This window comes from Eleutherodactylus coqui, chromosome 6 (assembly GCF_035609145.1).
Source record: "Eleutherodactylus coqui strain aEleCoq1 chromosome 6, aEleCoq1.hap1, whole genome shotgun sequence".
Classification (NCBI taxonomy): domain Eukaryota; kingdom Metazoa; phylum Chordata; class Amphibia; order Anura; family Eleutherodactylidae; genus Eleutherodactylus; species Eleutherodactylus coqui.
The window spans coordinates 240,469,209-240,488,490 of NC_089842.1; the positions used below are offsets into that span (position 1 = coordinate 240,469,209).

At 41.1% G+C, this 19,282-nt stretch overlaps 1 protein-coding gene across 1 annotated transcript; it reads left to right on the plus strand.

Annotated features, from left to right (window-relative positions):
* Positions 1-13,161: 13,161 nt before the first annotated feature.
* Positions 13,162-14,115, plus strand: LOC136571955 (olfactory receptor 2G6-like). The gene has a single exon (XM_066572573.1). It carries the CDS (start codon positions 13,162-13,164, stop codon positions 14,113-14,115), a length of 954 nt encoding a protein of 317 aa, XP_066428670.1.
* Positions 14,116-19,282: the final 5,167 nt, after the last annotated feature.

The following is a 19,282-nucleotide window of genomic DNA, read 5'->3' on the forward strand; positions in this document are numbered from 1 at the left end:
AATTGGACATGTCCCTGGTTACCCTGGTGGGAGGTGATAGAGCCACTATGACAAGTGAACTACTCTACCCCTGCTGTCTCCTAGGCTAGGGCCCACTCCTTGGACGCTGCACCAGCTTACATGGACTCTGACAGGTGAGCAGTTTCTCGTGCAGTGCCTTGCCGGCGGCCGCATGTACGCAGAAGGTATATTATCCAAATTTTTTGTTTTCACCGACAATTCAGGTAATAACTGCCTAGTGTAAAGGTACCTTAAGAGCTGTCCCCCGTGGGAAGGGGTGGGTAAAGTACTGGTAGAATGGAAATATAGATGGAGAAGAGATATATAGTAGGTGGATTTATAATACTGTGGGAGAGTTACAGACTGGTTGTTATATAATGTAGAGACAGTAATGTCAGGGGATTTATATACTGTGGGAGGAGACATATATAGTGTGGGGCAAAAACATTTTTTAACAAAAGCTATTAAATTCATTGTATGTGCCTCAAAATCCCATGAAAAAAATGCAAGCCGTCCTGCAGGAAATAAGCAAAATGCTATTTTGATACAAAAATATATTAGAATGCAGCAATGAAAAAAAAACATTATATGGTACATTACATGCTGTCATTAACCCCTTTCCAAAATGCACCATACATATATGATGTATGCCATGCGTGTACGTACACGTCAGGTGGAAACCATCTTTGACAGCTGACACCTGCAGTCAACAGTCACGATCAGAGATAGCACTCATTGCGCCTGTTAACACTTTGAATGCCCCATTTTCTTTTTGGGGATGAGACCGCAGGGTGCCGTCCAAGTTTCATAGCAGCCAGTGGCCTTTTGAAAACCCCCAGGGCTGGCATGTATTTTTGCCTATTGAGACGGGCCGGTGGCATTCGCTTTTGTGACATGCTCTATTTTTCTGCACATTTGCACACCCAAGGCACCATAGGAGTTTAGAGTAAGGCACCAGATCTGGAGAGGTAACTATGGGGTCTTTGGGGAGCGCCGTGTCGGACTTTGCTGCGATATTCCGCTAGCAGAGTATGTCGTGGCCGTGGGCATGAGGTGTCACAAAGCAAAAATTCCCGCTATTGTGAATGTATCTGCACCTACCATCACAGGTTAGTATTAAAATGAAAGATAAGACCTATATAGAGATAACACAGGATCCACAATTCACAACAGGTGATGTCACAGCTAACCTCCTCCCCCTCCCTGCATAGGTCACGGAGAATGCCTAGAACATTATCCCATAGAAGTCAATGGGTAAAGCTGGATAATGGATAAAGCTACTCTCTAAATGCTCCCAACTGCAGCTTGGGCAAGATGGTCCCCATAGTCCTCTGCAGAAGATAGAAAACACAAAAAAAAACCTACAAAGTAAAAACAAAATATAAAAATTGAAAATGTTTTGCTATTTTGATTTATTCATTAAAAAATATAGGCCTTTAACCCCTTAATGACGTGGGCCGTTTTTTTTTTCCCATTTTTGTTTTTTTCTCCCCATCTAAAAAAATCATAACTCCTTTATTTCTCCATTGCCGTCGCTGTATGAGGGCTTGTTGTTTTTTGCGGGACGAGTTGTATTTTTAAATGGTGCTATTTAATGTACCATATAATGTACTGAAAAACTATAAAAAAATTGTAAGTGGAGTAAAATGAAAAAGACCCACATTCCACCATCTTTCAGTGCCTTTTGTTTCTACGGCGCACAAACTGCAACAAAAATGACATGGTAACTTTATTCTATGGGTCAGTACGATTACTACCATACCAAACTTGTATAGGTTGTTTTTTTACTGTACTACTCTTTTTTTTTTCAAAGACATTTAAATTATTTTCTGCCGCCATTTTCTGTACGCAATAAAAAAAAATTTCTGTCGACGTAGTTGTGTGAGGGCTCATTTTTTGCGGGATGTCCTGTATTTTCCGTTAGTACCAATTTGGAATACATACGACTTTTTAATCGCTCTTTATTGCATTTTTTCTGGGAGAAGAGGTGACTGAAAAAGTGCATTTCTGGGGTTCTTTATTTTTTTTCGGACAACGTTTATCATGCGGGGTAAATAATGCACTAATTTGATAGATCGGACTTTTACAGACGTGGCGATACCAAATATGTATTTTTATTTCATGATTTAGATTTTTTTATTATAGATTTGGCAAAAAGGGGGTGATTTAAACTTTTATTATTTTTTTTTTACAATTAATAGAAGTTTATTGATCTTATTTTCACTTTTTTGTTAAGCGTTCCCTAGGGGACTACAACAGGCGATGCTTTGATCGCTCCTGCAGTATGCAATTTGACAGGCAGTCTATCAAGCCACCCCACGGGGAAGGCTTGATAGACAGTCTCTGTAGCCTTTCAGAAGGCCCCCGGCTGCCATGACACCCAAATGGCTCTCTGCGATCTCACGCTGGGGGGTCGTACGGGATGTTTGGGGAATTTAAAGGCCGCTGTCAGAAATGACAGCGGCATTTAAAGGGTTAATAGCTATGATCGGCCGCGTGGCGTGTCGGCTGTAATAAACAGCTTGCTCCCACGCTGGATGAAGAGAGGTCGGCCTGTGATTTCTCTTCATACATACCCCGACGCTCCAGGACGTAAATTTACATTTTTGTGATTGAGTAAGGGCTCATGTCCATGGATGGGTTGGATGCACAGTGGAATCCGCCCTTGCCCGTGGCCGAGGAACCTGCTCACCCGTCTGTGTCTTCTTTTTCGGTTGCCGCTCGTGAACATGAAGGAGCTTTCTACCGTAGCAGCTCCGGATTCTGCAGCAAACATCCGTTTGTGGACATTGGGCCTAAATCAAAGACTGCGCTAGGGCCCAGTGATCCGCATGTCATCACTTACATTAAACAAAGAAACTTGCAAATCATTTTCTGTTTTTGATCATTTATTTATTTATTTTTATGTATTTTAGTCTAACATGTAATCTGAACACTCAGCACTCATCACCATGTGCAATAAAGAGTCTTCTGCAAAATATGACTTGTATGTCGGGAAATTACATTCTAAAACTTACAATACAAGCGAGGAAGTCGTATAAAGCCTCCTGCCCACCGGGCGTATTTGCATTGCGGAGTCCATGGTGGGTGTCCGCCTCCAGACTCCGCTGCAAATACAGCCCATAGTACTCAATGGCAAAACTCCATTTCATCTCCATGATTTGCGATTTTCCACTTGTGGAGAATAAATCGCAGTATGCTGCGATTCTTTGCGGGTTACGCACGGCCGGCTTCCATTGCAGTCAATAGAAGCTTTCCGTCCCGCAGAAGTACCGCAGTGAGCACTGCAGAAAAATCGCCGGATACTCGTCACCCCCGAGCGCCCGCAGCTACTGTGCATGTGCGACAGAGTGCAGGCCAGCACACCTGCATCGTGTGCATAAGCCGCTGGACAGGTATGCAGGGGACACCGGCCAGGAACGGGGTCAATCTCTGCTGCGTGATCCTGCGGGATCCGACCCTCCCATGTGCAGGAGGCCTCAGTCTACTGTGTTTACATCGTTAACAGATACAGTACATGTACAGTATGTAGAACCAGATGTGTTGAATTCTGTACAACAATTTAAAATATGTACCAAGGATGGCATTTTATAATACAATATTAATACAATATGCCTTTTACAGCAGTCATTAAAGGGGTTGTCTCGTGAAATCAAGTGGGGGTATACACTTCTGTATGGCCGTATTAATGCACTTTGTAATATACATCATGCATTAAATATGAGCCATACAGAAGTTATTCACTTACCTGCTCCGTTGCTAGCGTCCCCGTCACCATGGATCCGTCTAAATTCGCTGTCTTCTGGCGTTTTTAGACGTGCTTGCGCAGTCCGGTCTTCTCCCTGGTGAATGGGGCTGCTCGTGCCGGAGAGCTGGTCCTCATAGCCCCGTCACGTGTGCCGATTCCAGCCAATCAGGAGGCTGGAATCGGTAATGGACCGCACAGAGCCCACGGTGCACCATGGGAGAAGACCCGCGGTGCATCGTGGGTGAAGATCCCGGCAGCCATCTTGGTAAAGGAAGAAAGAAGTCGCCGCAGCGCGGGGATTCGGGTAAGTAATAAACTTTTTTTTTTTTAACCCATCCCTTGGGTTTGTCTTGCGCCGAATGGGGGGCCTATTGAATTAAAAAAAAACCTGTTTCGGTGTGAGACAACCCCTTTAAGGGAACTGCAAAAACAACGCCAGAATTGCTGATTTTGATTCTTCTGCCTCTCAAAAAGTGCAATAAAAAGCAATTAAAGAGTCAGATGTACCCCATAATAGTACCAATGAAAATTACAGCTTGTAAAAGTACAACTTATCCTACAAAACACGAGATCTCACACAACATCGTTGGTGGAAGAAAAAAAGGGTTTTGGTCCTGGAATGTAACAATACGAATACAATTTTAAAAATGTTTTGATTGTTCTATAAAAGTAGTAAAAAAATATGTGGAAAGGCTGTAAATGTATTAACTTGTAGAATGAAGTTGACTGCAGGGCGAATGCAAACTAAATAAATAATAAATAGAATTGATGTTTTTTTGTTCAAGCTGCTTAAAGGGGTTGTCCCGCGCCGAAACGGGTTTTTTTTTTTTTCAACCCCCCCCCCCCCCCCCCGTTTGGCGCGAGACAACCCCGATGCAGGGGTTAAAAAAGAACACCGGACAGCGCTTACCTGAATCCCCGCGCTCCGGTGACTTACCGGTTGAAGATGGCCGCCGGGATCTTCTTCCTCGGTGGACCGCAGGGCTTCTGTGTGGTCCATTGCCGATTCCAGCCTCCTGATTGGCTGGAATCGGCACGTGACGGGGCGGAGCTACACAGAGCTACACAGAGCCCCATTGAGAAAAGAAGAAGACCCGGACTGCACAAGCGCGTCTAATTTGGCCATTAGACGCCGAAAATTAGACGGCCTCCATGGAAACGAGGCAGACCAGAGTCGGCGCATCAGAGGTGACGTTTCTGTGCGGGACTCTGTGAGGTTCGCACAAAAATAGGACGTGCCGCGATTTGTTTACCACGTGAGTTTTCACGCAGTCAAATCGTGTCTGTCTGCAGAGGATTGCATTACCTAATGCAATCCTATGGTAGCAGGCAGGGGCAGAAATTCTATGGGAAATCCAACGGCGAAATTTCCGCCCGTGTACATTTGGCCAAAAGTGTTATTAGTGTGTAAAAAGTAGTAGCATGTGAAAAGCTACATACATGTTGTATTGCTTTAGGCCCCATGCACACGACCCAATCGGATGCCGACTGCGAGATTCTCGCAGGGGGATGCCACCCGTGCCCCTGCAGTGACCTCTCTCTTACCTGCCCGGCGTCTTCCTTTTCTACTCTGCGATGTGTCGGCTGACGTAGAGCCACACATGCACGGAGCAGAGCCGGCGCGCACAGAAATAGGACATGCCAGGATTTTATTACCGCGTGTATACATGCAATCCTATGGCAGCGTGCAAGGGCGGAAATTACGCGCAAAATCTCACTGCGGAATTGGGCCTTAGGGTGAATGCCCACGAATGGATTCCTACCGTGTTTCCCGCGGCGGAAATCTGCTCGGGAATTCCGCAGCTATTAGTTTCTATTGAACCTAATAGCTTTCCTGCCTGCCAATGCTCACTTGCGGAATTCTGCCATGGTTTTCTGCAGCGGGAAATACATTGCGGCCTTTTCTATTTGCCGCAGATTTACACTGCAGGAGGTCTCCATTAATATAGCATATTAATGGAGACTGCGGAAATCTGCGCGGAATTCCGTAATCACTCGCAGGCACTATCGCGTTTTTAATCGCAGTTCTCCCGTGGTGTAAATCTGTGGGTGTATCCCACAACGCTTGTGGGCATGAACCCTTAATCTTGCTGATCCAGAGAATAAAGTCACCATCTTTTTTATATCGTACAGCGAACATCATAAAATACAACCCGAAAGTAGAATGGTGGAATTCCCGAGTCCCCCCCCCCCTCATCTACTCAAAACAAGTTAGACAATTCGTTACATGCACCACAAAGTAGTGCTATTAAAAATACAACTCGTTCTACAAAAAACAACCCCTCATACAGCCGAATCAGCAAAAAAATTAAAAGTTCTGGCTCTCGGGATGTGAGAAAGAAAAAACAAAAAAATAGTTTCATCATTAAGGTACAAAATAGCCCGATGAGTTAAACAGCAATGTATTCTTATTAGAGTGGTAGTAAGAAACACACCTTCCTGATAAACAAACGGAACAACTTCTACTTTACCCCTTCCTACCAAAGCCTGCTCGCACCTTAATGGCCAACTGATTTTCCAGCTTTTTTTCATCTTTCTGAAGCCATAACTTTTACATTTTTTTCTATTGGTATGGCCATATGAGAGCTTGCTTTTTGCGGGACAGGTTGTATTTTCTAATGTTTTCTAAACTAATAACAGGCAGCGCTCAGCCATTCATTGAATGACAGCTGAGCGCTGCCTGTGATTGGTCCCAGCGCTCAGCCAATCACAAGCAGCGCTCGGCCATTTAATTAATTCAATGAATTCAATGAATGGCCGATCGCTGCCTGTGATTGGCTGGGCGCTGTGACCAATCAGAGGCAGCGCTCAGACGTCATTTAATAAGTGGCTGAGCGCTGCCTGTGATTGGCTAAGCTCTCAGTCAAAAATCAGATGCAGCCATTTCAGCCTGCTGAAAGAACTTCATTACAGTGATGGGACCCAAGCGGCTAGACGCGCCTCAGCCCCGGCAGTGGTGGAGAGGTAAGTATGTTTTTTTTTATTTTTTACTACAACTAGGATTGATTTTCAGGGAAGGGCTTATATTTAAAGCATCCTATCGCTGGCATCCTGTTGCTTCCAATGGGGCCGTCAGCAGAGTCGGCCCCATTGAAATCAATCAGAGAACTTTGTGATTCTCTGCTACAGCTGCCACAGGTGGTAAAATTGACCGATAGATTTTGTGCATAATTAATAAAAGCGTCAAAGTTGGGAAAATTCTGAAAAAATTTGAATTTTTTTACATTTTAAACTGCAATATCTCAAATATGTGCAAACATACTGTACAAATTTTTAAAGAAATATATTTCAATCAGTTTACTTTATTCTGGATACACATTGGAAAAACTTCCGTTTTTTAACCGTTATGTGTTTTGTTTCAGGAGCTAACGGAATTTAGAGGAGAAAAAATAAAATTTCATATTTTTGCAAATATGTCATTTTGAAAGACAGGAATTTTTTTCTATAGTGCACAAGAAAATGAGGATTTGCACTCCAAAATGGATACCCCTGTTTCTTCCGTGTTCAGAACCATACCGATTGTAGCCCTAATCTTATATCTGGATGCACAACGGGGCCCAAACAAAAAGGAGCAGCTGGTGCCTTTTGGAACAGACATTTTACTTGAACGTGTTTTAGACACCACTGCCCACTTATAGAGCCCTTGAGTGGCCAAAACGATGGAGAAGCCCAACAAATGACTCCATTTTGAAAACTGGACCACCTAACGAATTCATCTAGGGGTGTATTGTGGATTTTGATCTCACAGTTTTTGAATGAATCTTAGCAAAGCAAAAGGAAAAAAAAATATGATTTCGTTTTTTTGGCAATTGTGTCATTTTAAAAATTGTGTACAGCACACATATGAATAAAGACTTTCACCCCAAAATGGACACCCCTGTTTGTCCTGTGTTCAGAGACATACCCATTGTGGCCCTAATCTTATGTCTGTATGCTCAACGGGGCCCAAACTGAAAGGAGCATAACATTTCAACTGCTTTTTAACTTTTACGTGATCACCATTGTCCATTGGATAACGTTGATCACGTGACCGGGGACCACTCACTGTGGCCCACGATCACTGCAGCCCTCAGTCACTGCTCCAGGCTGTCAGGTATCTTTAGTAGCGAGGAGCAAGGAGTTTTAAAATTTACCGGGCCCTACCCAGCTTCTACGCTTGCGTCTGCCATTTTGCAAATGGGTGCATGCGCTAAACCTGGGGGGAGGTCCACAGATAAGGATCCCATCAGGGGACATCGAGAGAGGCCTTAGGTAAGTAATTTCACCTTCCTTCACGGTTCGGATCCATGACCGGAGGTTTCAACTTTAGCTTTTTTCTTGTGATCGCTGTTATCCATTGTATAACGGTCATCACATGAGCTAGGACCGCATACTGCAACCACCCATGAAATCACCAGGCTCTTGGCTATGTTTGGTAGCCAAGAGCAGGGAGATTTTAAATTATCCTGGCAATCCGCGGCTTTTGCACATGTGTCCACCACTTTGGCGATGGGCACGTGCGCAGAAGCTGAGGTAAGGTCCATGGATAAATTCGGGTATCTTAGGTACATAATTTCATCTCCCACAGATATGACCCGTGATGGGAGATGACACTTAAACCTTTTAAACTTATTTTTTTGTTTTACATATCCATTGGATAACGTCGATCAGGTGACTGGGAACCGCATACAGCGGCTCTCAGTGCCATTTTTCTGCTCTCGGCTACTCATACTAGCCAGGATGAGAGAGATTTTAAATTTCCCAGGCCTCCCGGCCTTCTGCGCATGTGTGTGTGGTATGACATTTGGCACTCACGTGCAGACACTGGTGTCAGGTCCTTGAAGACCAGAACACCGAGGGACATCGTCGAGGAGGGAGGAGCATACTCTCAGTTCCCCTCATGGATCCAGTCCATGAGGGGGGGGTCGCTCCGCCCCTGACAGCTCCAAGTTGTCAGCTACCTCCGGCAGCCAACAGCATGGAGCTGTCACGTCCACAGCTCTGGGGCTTAAAGCCCATTTAGGCAGGACATAAACCGACTATGGGGTGGTCACTAAGTGGTTACATAGGGTTCCTCCATGAAGGACACCTGTCTATTACAGCGGCATTGAACTTGAAACTCTTCCTAACATAATAAGTTGTAATATTCTTATTAAAAGTCTTCCACTAGAAGTTTAAGAAAGTGTTACAGTAATCCTTAGAGACTCACAGCCAACCAGGGGACCTGTTTTCGTCTCGGATGATGTATGCACATTTGGGATTAGTAGAATGAAGTACTCATAAACTATATAAACAGTAACATGTAGATGGAAGCCTTCTATGTGAGGAGTGCCAATCCCATTTGTTCTTGTGTAGACGTTTTGATAAATATAACATTGGCTTTTCCAAAAGCGGACAATTCATGAAGAAATGCTTGAAGCGTTTCTACAACCCGCACTCTGTTGAGGTAAGTCCTTTATAGACATTTTGGTAAAGCAACAATAGGTGAAAATACTTCAAACATTTCAACTGTGAAAAATGGACATCTTTACAATCCTTGTACCTGGAAGCAGAGCTTCCAACTTCCTATACAGGTGGAGCAGACCAAAGTGGACTTATGTGTTAAGCTTTCCGTAAAATGTTTAGATCATTTAATTTCCATAAAATTCATATTATTATAGCCGTAACAAAAAGAGAGAGGTTAACCCCTTAAAGACACAGATATTTTTCAGATTTTTGTTTTTTTCCTTTCAGCTTTCAAAAAGATCATATTTTTCTCTTTTCATCGATAGACGCTTACGAGGGCTTTTTGTTTTATGGCAGAAGATGTACTATTTAATGTTCCATATAGTGTGCTGGAAAATATTTACAGATGTTCTAAGTGTGTTGAAAGTGAGAAAGCCAATTATTTTTTTAGGGGTGCTTTTTACGGTTTTCATAGAGTGGTAAAAATTGCATTTGAGCTTTGTTCTGTCTGTCACCACCGCGACACCAGAGCTAGGGTCTGGCAAATGTTAACCCTCGTAGAGAAGGTACCGTAGTTGTTCTTCCAGAGACTTTGCGCACTCAGCGAATACAAACTCGGATCGGATAAATCTTCTAAATTAGGTATAGAAGCAAAGACTGTTTGGTTCACTACTCAAACCCCTATTTGTGTTCAAGTGCAACATTTATGAGACTGTGACTCTGCTGAAGCAGAAAATTTGCCATACTGAAGTTTTTTTTTTTAATTAAACCGGTTAATGAGCCATGCTAAGTCAACAGCCTATTTCATTATTGATGCAGCCATGTGACTGTACCTACCTACAGCTCCATAGAGGGTAGTGACCCCAGAAACACTGGAGCGGGAGGAAGATGCAGTGGACTGTGGTATCCAGCAGCTGGTACCAAGTGCGTACGAGGTAGGTCCCCATCTTCTGAACCAAGTGGGAGCCCAGCCACTACCATAGGGTCCCTTGACCCATAGTTATATAAGAATAACACCCTAGACTCAGCGCCCCACAACTATGAGCCCATTAATTAAGGTTATAATAAGACAAAATAGGTTCCATTTTATAATATCTTTATAATTTTAAAGGTTTTCAAATGTATCCATATAGATAGGTAAAGGTAAAGTCTTCTAATGCAACCACCGAGTCCTGACTGACTCCTAGGGTGACATCACATTGTGACATTTTCTTGGCAGACTGTTTTTATGGGGTGGTTTGCCATTGCCTTCCCCAATCATCTTTACCCCCCAACAGGCTAGGTACTCATTTTACCAGAACTTTGAACAAGCTACTTGATTGAACCCACAACCTTTAGGTCGTGAGCGAGTGTTTAGGACTGCATTTCTGCTGCCTTAACACTCTGCGCCACACGAGGCTCATCATCCATATAGAACAGTAGTGGTAATTAAATTATGGCAGAATAACCATCTTTCCCAAAGAAAATCTATCTGACCTAGACAGGGGGAATATGAGCCAAGTAGTGATCTTAGTCATGGTTCAATTAATCAAATGGGTTAAATTTAGAGCATTATGATCAACAAGGTCTTTTGAAACTAAGAAACTCAATTGTTCAAAAATATAGTATATTCAATACACTACAGTATCTCTAACCAAAGCCATCCACATACCCCAAGTGGTCATCAAAAGGCAGTAATACAGATTCGGTATACTTAATACTTAAAGAGGTTGTCCCATTTCTAACTACTGACGACCCGTCCTCAGGATAGTTCATCATTACCAGATAGGCAATTTTTCAACACCCAGAACCCTTCACTGCTACTGAGTCACCCCACCTGCTGGCTGTGGCCTATGAGTAGCACTGCTACTGAGAGGGTGGGCTGGGTTGGCGATCAGCTGTTCTCATGGGTCAGTGTCTTTGTGTACTGAGCTGTTTTGCTGCAGTAAGCAGACAGTTTTATACATTTCATAAAGGCTCAGGGGCCTGGGTGCAAAAGTTCAGCTTGGGGCCCCCCTCGTACCCATACCTAAATTGTGCTGTATACAGCTGTAAAACGAATTTTCATACATGATCTAGCCTCTTGGCATAATCTTTCAAACATGACCCATTTCCTGCACTGCATGAAAATTAGTTTGCAGCCCCTTAGGCCACTCTCACAGACACACATTACTTTCTACCGTTATTAGCGCGGTGTCCCGAGCGCTGTACTAACCACGGTACAGCACTCCCATTGTTTTTAATGGAGTTACTTAAACCTGCGCTCGAACGCGGTGCTTCTAACGATGCAATCTTCGAGAGATGTCTGTTCTATTTTTGTGTTTTTGCAGTTTTTAATGTACCTCCTCACCCATCACAATGATGCAGTGCATTGAAAAGTGCTGTAAAACTCTGTGCCATGCTTCAAAAATGCTGCTAGAAATTGGGATAAAAATGCCACGATTTTCAGACAGCATTTTCTCAACACGTGTCAGTGGCCAATAAAGAAAAACACCTTAAAAAAGCTGCATACACTATTAAAAAACGCTTGTGTTTTTATGCATTTTTAATTGTCTGTAAAGTGTGAAATTATATACAATAAAAACAGGGAGATGTATAACTTATACCAGCCTAAATAGATATGAGAGGGAGAGATAGATAGATAGATAGATAGATAGATAGATAGATAGATAGATAGATAGATAGATAGATAGATAGATAGATAGATAGATATGAGATAGATAGATAGATAGATAGATAGATAGATAGATAGATAGATAGATATGAGATAGATATGAGATAGATAGATAGATAGATAGATAGATAGATAGATAGATAGATAGATAGGAGATAGATAGATAGATAGATAGATAGATAGATAGATAGATAGATAGATAGATATGAGATATATGATAGATAGATAGATAGATAGATAGATAGATAGGAGATAGATAGATAGATAGATAGATAGATAGATAGATGATAGATAGATATGAGATAGATATGATAGATAGATAGATAGATAGATAGATAGATAGATAGATAGATAGATAGATAGATAGATAGGAGATAGATATGATATAGATATTAGATAGATAGATCGATAGATAGATAGATAGATAGATAGGAGATAGATAGATAGATAGATAGATAGATAGATAGATAGATAGATAGATAGATAGATAGATAGATAGGAGATAGATATGATATAGATATTAGATAGATAGATAGATAGATAGATAGATAGATAGATAGATAGATAGATAGATAGATAGATAGGAGATAGATAGGAGATAGATAGATAGGAGATAGATAGATAGATAGATAGATAGATAGATAGATAGATAGATAGATAGATAGATAGATAGATAGGAGATAGATAGATAGATAGATAGATAGATAGATAGATAGATAGATAGATAGATAGATAAAATAGATAGATAGATAGATAGATAGATAGATAGATAGATAGATAGATAGATAGGAGATAGATAGATAGATATGAAATAGATAGATAGATAGATAGATAGATAGATAGATAGATAGATAGGAGATAGATAGATATGAGATAGATAGATAGATTTGAGAGAGAGATCGATAGATGATAGATAGATAGATAGATAGATAGATAGATAGATAGATAGGAGATAGATAGATAGATAGATAGATAGATAGATAGATAGATAGATAGAAGGATAGATAGATAGATAGATAGATAGATAGATAGATAGATAGATAGATAGATAGATAGATATGAGATAGATAGATAGATAGATAGATAGATAGATATGAGATAGATAGATATGACATAGATGCATAAAAAAAAAGTCAACAAGAAAAAGTTGTCCAAACAAGCAATCAGATTTAATTTCTGTTTCTAGTGTTACTTAGAATACATACGCAGTGATCTGATTGGTTGTCTACGCAAGTTTAATTCACAGTGTCCATTAACATCCTTCTATATAACTATTCCAAAGTTTAGTCAAAGTAATTAATTATCTACAATGTCTTTCTTTGTTCTAGGTAATTCTATGGAAAATTCCAACCAAAGTGTTCCAAATCGGTTCTTCCTGCTTGGATTATCTACTGTTCCTCACCTCCAAGTTTTAGGGTTCCTTGTATTTGTGGTGATATATATTATTACACTGTCAGGGAATTGTCTTCTTCTCTTTACTGTGAGGATCAGCCCCAAATTACACACCCCTATGTACTTCTTCCTGAGTAATCTCGCTTTCATTGACATCTGTTTCTCCTCCACTATACTTCCTGTGATCCTCGTAAATACCATATACAAAGACAAGAGTATCTCAGTGGGTGGATGTGTTCTCCAGATGTTCTGTGCATTGCTGCTCGGTGCAACAGAGTGCGTGTTACTTTCTGTTATGTCCTATGATCGATTTGCAGCCATTTGTAGACCATTGCACTATAGCAGTATTATGAATATGAGGTTTTGCATCATCTTAGCCCTAATCCCATGGATTGCTGGTTTTGTAAACTCCTCTATACAAGTGCCCATCACCTGGAGGCTTCCATTCTGTAGGAGTCATCATATCAACCATTTTTTTTGTGAAGTACCTGCTTTCTTAAAACTTTCTTGCAGAGATCCTTTGCTTAATGAGATAGCAATGTATACAGCAGCCGGAACCATTGTTTTATTTTGTTTTCTCTTGACTTTTATTTCCTATGTTTATATCATCTCCACACTTTTGAAGCTCCGTTCTTCACAAGGAAAACAAGCAGCTTTTTCTACATGCTTCTCCCACCTCACTGTTGTCACCCTCTATTATGGAACCATCATGTTCAATTATACTCAACCTCGATCTTCTCAACCTCGGGAGTCAAGCAAGACTGTATCTGTTCTCTATACGGTGGTCATTCCAATGCTGAATCCCATCATCTACAGCATCAGAAATAAGGATGTTAAGAAATGTATAAGGCAGACTCTCCAAAAAAAAGTGAGACTATCTAAAAGCATTTTGACGTGAGTCATTGTAAATATATAGTAGAGCAGATGAGTCTTACAAAAGCTGTACATACTGTGTTTGATAGCATGCCACAGGTCCCAATGTTGGAGGTCTGAAAGTGAGAATTCTAAGACAAACACACTTTAAGCAAGGTTTTGTCTAGCAATAAAAAAGTGTCTCATAGTCTGAAAATTAGAGTAATTTTTTTTTTTTTGTAATCAGCATCATGTCAATTGTTCATTATTCATGTTTCAATTCCATACAGAAATATGGCTGTGTTCTTTTCGTAAAACTATAGAAAGTGGGAGATCTCCCCTCCGTTCCTCCCGGCTCTCCCACGCCTTTCCCCCCCCCCCCCCCCCCCCCCCCCCCGCCAGCCCCCGAATCTTTAGAGACGAGCCGGGAGATACTCGGCTAAGGCACTACTCGATCGAGTAATGTGCCTTAGCGAGTATACTCGCTCATCTCTAGTGTAGTACCACCTTGTTAGTACTTTATAATGGGTCTGTAGAAGGTTTGCATTTAAAGTAGACTTATTTGCCCACTCAAATGAAGTTAACCACTGCGTTATTGGTATATTTTCTTTCAGGTCCCTTTCCCAGTTGAGCAGATGGACCTTCCTTGTTTCTCCCATGTCTCCCGAAAAGGCATTATAACACTTCCTTATACTACTTCTCATGTTTTTAGGAGTTGTAGATAAGAGTGGGGTTATTTTATTTGGAAATGTACAGTCTAATATTCGAGATTTATTCAGAAAGACTGGATTTTACAATATGGGTAGAAATCATTCACGGAGAAATTAAATCTCTCTCTAAGGGTTTGAAAGAAAAAAATCCTCCTGCGCTCTTTTTTTGGGGCTTTTTGCAATCCAAAATAGGGACTTCCAGATCACCGAAATATACAGTCAAGTATATTTTATTTATACAAAAAAACTATGTCAGTCTTACAACGCGTTTCGACGCTATTCAGAGCGTCTTTTTCAAGCATGACATCACACAATATTAGTTTCTTCCCCTTCATTTCGGTTCATTTGTGTGGTGGCGCGGATCTATATCTGTAAGGGTTTGAAAGGAAATGTTCCTGTGCTCTCCAAGATCAGAAATTAGTTTCATACCTTGTCTAGTCCAGCCCTTAACAGATAGGTTCGGAATGAAGTAGAAGAGTATCTGTTAGGGTAATTCTAGAGGTTTCCTTTCAGGGGGATTTTTAAATTTGTAGGCATATCGATTCCAAGCCTGAAGTGATGTTAGGATGGGAGGGGACATAAGTTGTATATCTAGGGACATAAGGAGATTTGGTTATAAGATATTAAGAATTGAGGCCTTGAGGAGGGAGTCTAATGTTTTATTCCCATTAAGTTGAATTTCCATATAACTCCATGGTGGCATTTGGGATCCTTCCAACCATAATGACGATAGATTTACATTGATTGTTTGATAATTGGACCACACATTGTGTACTCCCAATCCACCTTGTCTGTGGTGACGGTATAAAATGCCAGCTGCAACTCTAGGTCTTTTACCCCCCACACGAATCTTAGTAATTGTTTTTGGAATTCATTGTGTGGAATTAGGAAAGCCAGGGTATGAAAGAGGTTTAGAATCTTTGGTAATATCAGCATCTTATACCAGACTATTCTGCCAAACTATGATGGTTCTTTCTTCTCAAGCAACCTAAGTTCTAATTGGATTGAGGAGAGTAGAGGATTAAAGTTTAGGGTGATAATATCTTTTAGTGGGTAACATTGTTTTATACCTAAATAGGGAATCATGGGCGGCCATTGAAAGAAGAACTCTTTTTGTATATCTTTCTTTAGGGATGTACCAATATGTATCCCCAGAATTTGGGATTCGCTTATATTTGGATTATAGTATGAAGCCTTTCCAAATGAATTCACAACATTTTCTACTGCTCTCAAGGGTTCTGTCAAAGTCAGGAGCACATTATCTGCGAATAGTCCGATTTTGTGTTGCCCTTGCCCCATTGTGAAACCTCTGATCTCTGGAGACATTCTTATCAGTTCCGCCAAAGGTTCCATTACTAATATAAATATCAATCGTGAGAGAGGACACCCCTGACCGGTACCATTGTTTATATGGAAAGATGACAATAAGGCCCCATCAATCAGGACTCTGGAAGATGGGGCTGTGTACAATGCTTGGATTGCTTTAAGGAAATTTCTGTTTGTTACAAATTTTTGGAGAGTGGCAAAAGCGAACTAACAGTGTAGTCTATTGAACACCTTCTCTGCATCCTGGGCAAGGAGGATAGAAGGCGTGCGACTCGACCCCATTTTTGCAATCAGGATCAATGCTCTTCTGGTACCATCCGCAGCCTGCCTTCCCCTGACAAATCCTACTTGATCACTGTGTACAATACCAGGCAAGACCACTAGAAGTCTCATGGAAAGAATTTTTGAGTATATTTTAGTATCTAGTATCTGTGTTTAATAACGATATCGGATGGAAGTTTGCCAGGGAATCTGTTGTTTTGCCAGGTTTAGAGATGGATACTATAATGGCTTGTAGCATTTCCTGCAGAAGGTTTCCTGTAGACATGACTTCATTGAAGGTCATGGCAAGGTGAGGAGACAATATATTTCAAAATAATTTATAATATTCATTTGAGAAACTGACCGGCTCTGGGGATTTATCGTTTTCAAGGATTCTAATGGTATTAATTACTTCCATAGAAGAGATGGGCCTATTTAGATCTTGTATTTTATCTCTTAATTAGGGCAGTGGTTGTCTATATAAGTCACCTTAGTAAGCCCTTCACAGTTATAGACAAAATTAAAATGTCGATACTTTATTAACTCAATTTAAAAACAGGGCTGTCACCAACAAATAACATATAATGAGACACACATACATATATATCTACATTACTCAGTCGTGAATGTGGTTTGACCGTAGTATGTAGAAATGTCCACTGGTTCTGTTTGCTAAAGTCTGGCTGGCTAATATGGGCTCAGTAGGAGAATGGCCAACAATGAGCCAGTAGGAAAAATGGCCAACAATGAGCCAATGTTTACCATGTGGATCAAAGTGCTGGAAAATTCTAAACCGGCAGGTCATACAGGAAGAGGAAAGATTTAAGCATGTGAAAATATAATTGTCACCACTTGGTTATAATAAATATGATGAAAAAAAACAGTGGTACAAATCAAATGTGCTTGGTTTTTACAAGAAAAATTACTATCATAGTCGATGATTGCTTGGTTGTATAGCAAGTAATATCGTCCCAGAGAGGCAATATTATATAAATATTACATTAAAGTTCAAAGGTTCAACGCGTTTCTACGTCTTGATGTTGATGTTTCATCAGGAACCTAGAAGATTTACAACAATATGTCAGATAGTATAAAAAATATGTCTTGTCAAATGTTGCAAAAGGACTGGTTGTTAGATCTGGTGACCCTTAACCCTCTGCAATCCAATTTTGGATTTAGGGTTTCCTAGGGGGCTTTCTCTTTCTGCCATTATACAATGGTGCCATCTGCTGGCTAGAGCCAGCACTGTGGTATGTGACATGCTGGAGAAGCCCCCGACAACAGAGCGGCCAGTAATGTACATTAAGAATACCTTGCCGGATGTCTTCCAACATCGGAGCTGTACAGCCTTCAATCAGAATGTCTTCAGACGTCAGACAGTGGATTGGAAAGGGTTAATAAGAGTAGCTGCGGTAGCTTGGATCATGAGGATTCATATGCTACACTAGAATGGTCACGTTGTATGTTAAAGAGCATGCTTACGAGCTCAATCATATAGCAGCAGCACTGATAACGGAGGCCCTGGCTGAGAGGGACTATGTACCATAGCCTCAGTGCTGTAATTGCAGTGATAGCATACAAGCCGTCAATATGATGGTGCTGCCTTTATATAGGCTGTCAATGAAAGAGAAATCTATCAGCGATAGACTGAATTGTCAGTCCTAGTTAGATCCCAATAGAGGAGTCTATCACCGATAGACTGAATTAACAGCCCTAACAAGCTGCTAATAGAAAAAGAAAGTCTATCAGTGATAGACTGAATTGTCAGCCCTAATCATGATGCAATGATATGCAACAGAAGATGGATAGCACCTCTGGCCTTGATGGTAGGTCAGAGGTTATGATAACCTGCTGCTAATATCACCCTGTAATGACCCTCTCAGTGCCAGAATCATGTATTTTATGAACTCCTCTGAAGCTGGCTGATCTGTAGTGGGGGCATTAATGGTCACGGCACTGAGACTACTTCTACGGAAATATCTTGGGGGGTCCCTGCAATGAAGACCAGAACTCTGAAAAAGAGGTTACAGGGTGAAAACCAGGAGACCCTTCAGAGCAGCCCTCAAGAGTAGCCTGAAATCAAATCAGTCAGTGACTCAGTGAATCCACGCCTGCTGTATTACAGATATACAATAAAAGTGTATACTCAGCTCTTCTTAATTAACATACAGCTCATATCTCATGATATCATAAGAAGTGATAATTCTATTAAATAGAGCCTGTTCATTGCTTCAGAACCGTGACTAACCAGAGCATCCCCTAGTAGACCAGTCTTTACCCATATTGAGACCACCTGACCACAGTATCAAACAGCTTTAAACATTTATCATGCCCTATAGCTGAGAGTCACAGTGGTAATCAGGTAGGATATTCTCCCTCTGGTTAACAGAACTTAATAGAGCACGTGATATACCTGTATGTCTGAAGCAGATGACCCATTTAAATGGTATCTGTATGGTAATTAATGAGGTGCAAAATTCCAATAAACATTCCTTCTTGATTCCCCACACCAACTTAGCACTTGTGAGTGATGAGAGCAGTTCATGTGGTAAGAGAGCACATCTTCAACATCTTTGGAGCAGCAGTTATTCTATAAAATAAGCATTTTCATATAGTACAACACTAGGCAGACCTGCTTTTCTACATGTCCAAATGTATGTTATTATATGTACCCAAATCAATCTACTAATGACCACTGGTCTGTATGTATGTGTGTGCGTGCTTCTCATGCTCCACCCCTGGTAACTTCATCGCTCTGCCCCCCCGGTGAAATCATCACATGTCCTACAACATATATAAAACACAGAGTCTGACCGACAGAAGAACAACACAGTTAGGGCTCTTGGAAGAGGAGGACAAAAATAACACGCTGAGGATACAACTAAGCCATTATTATCTAAGAAGACACAACTCAGC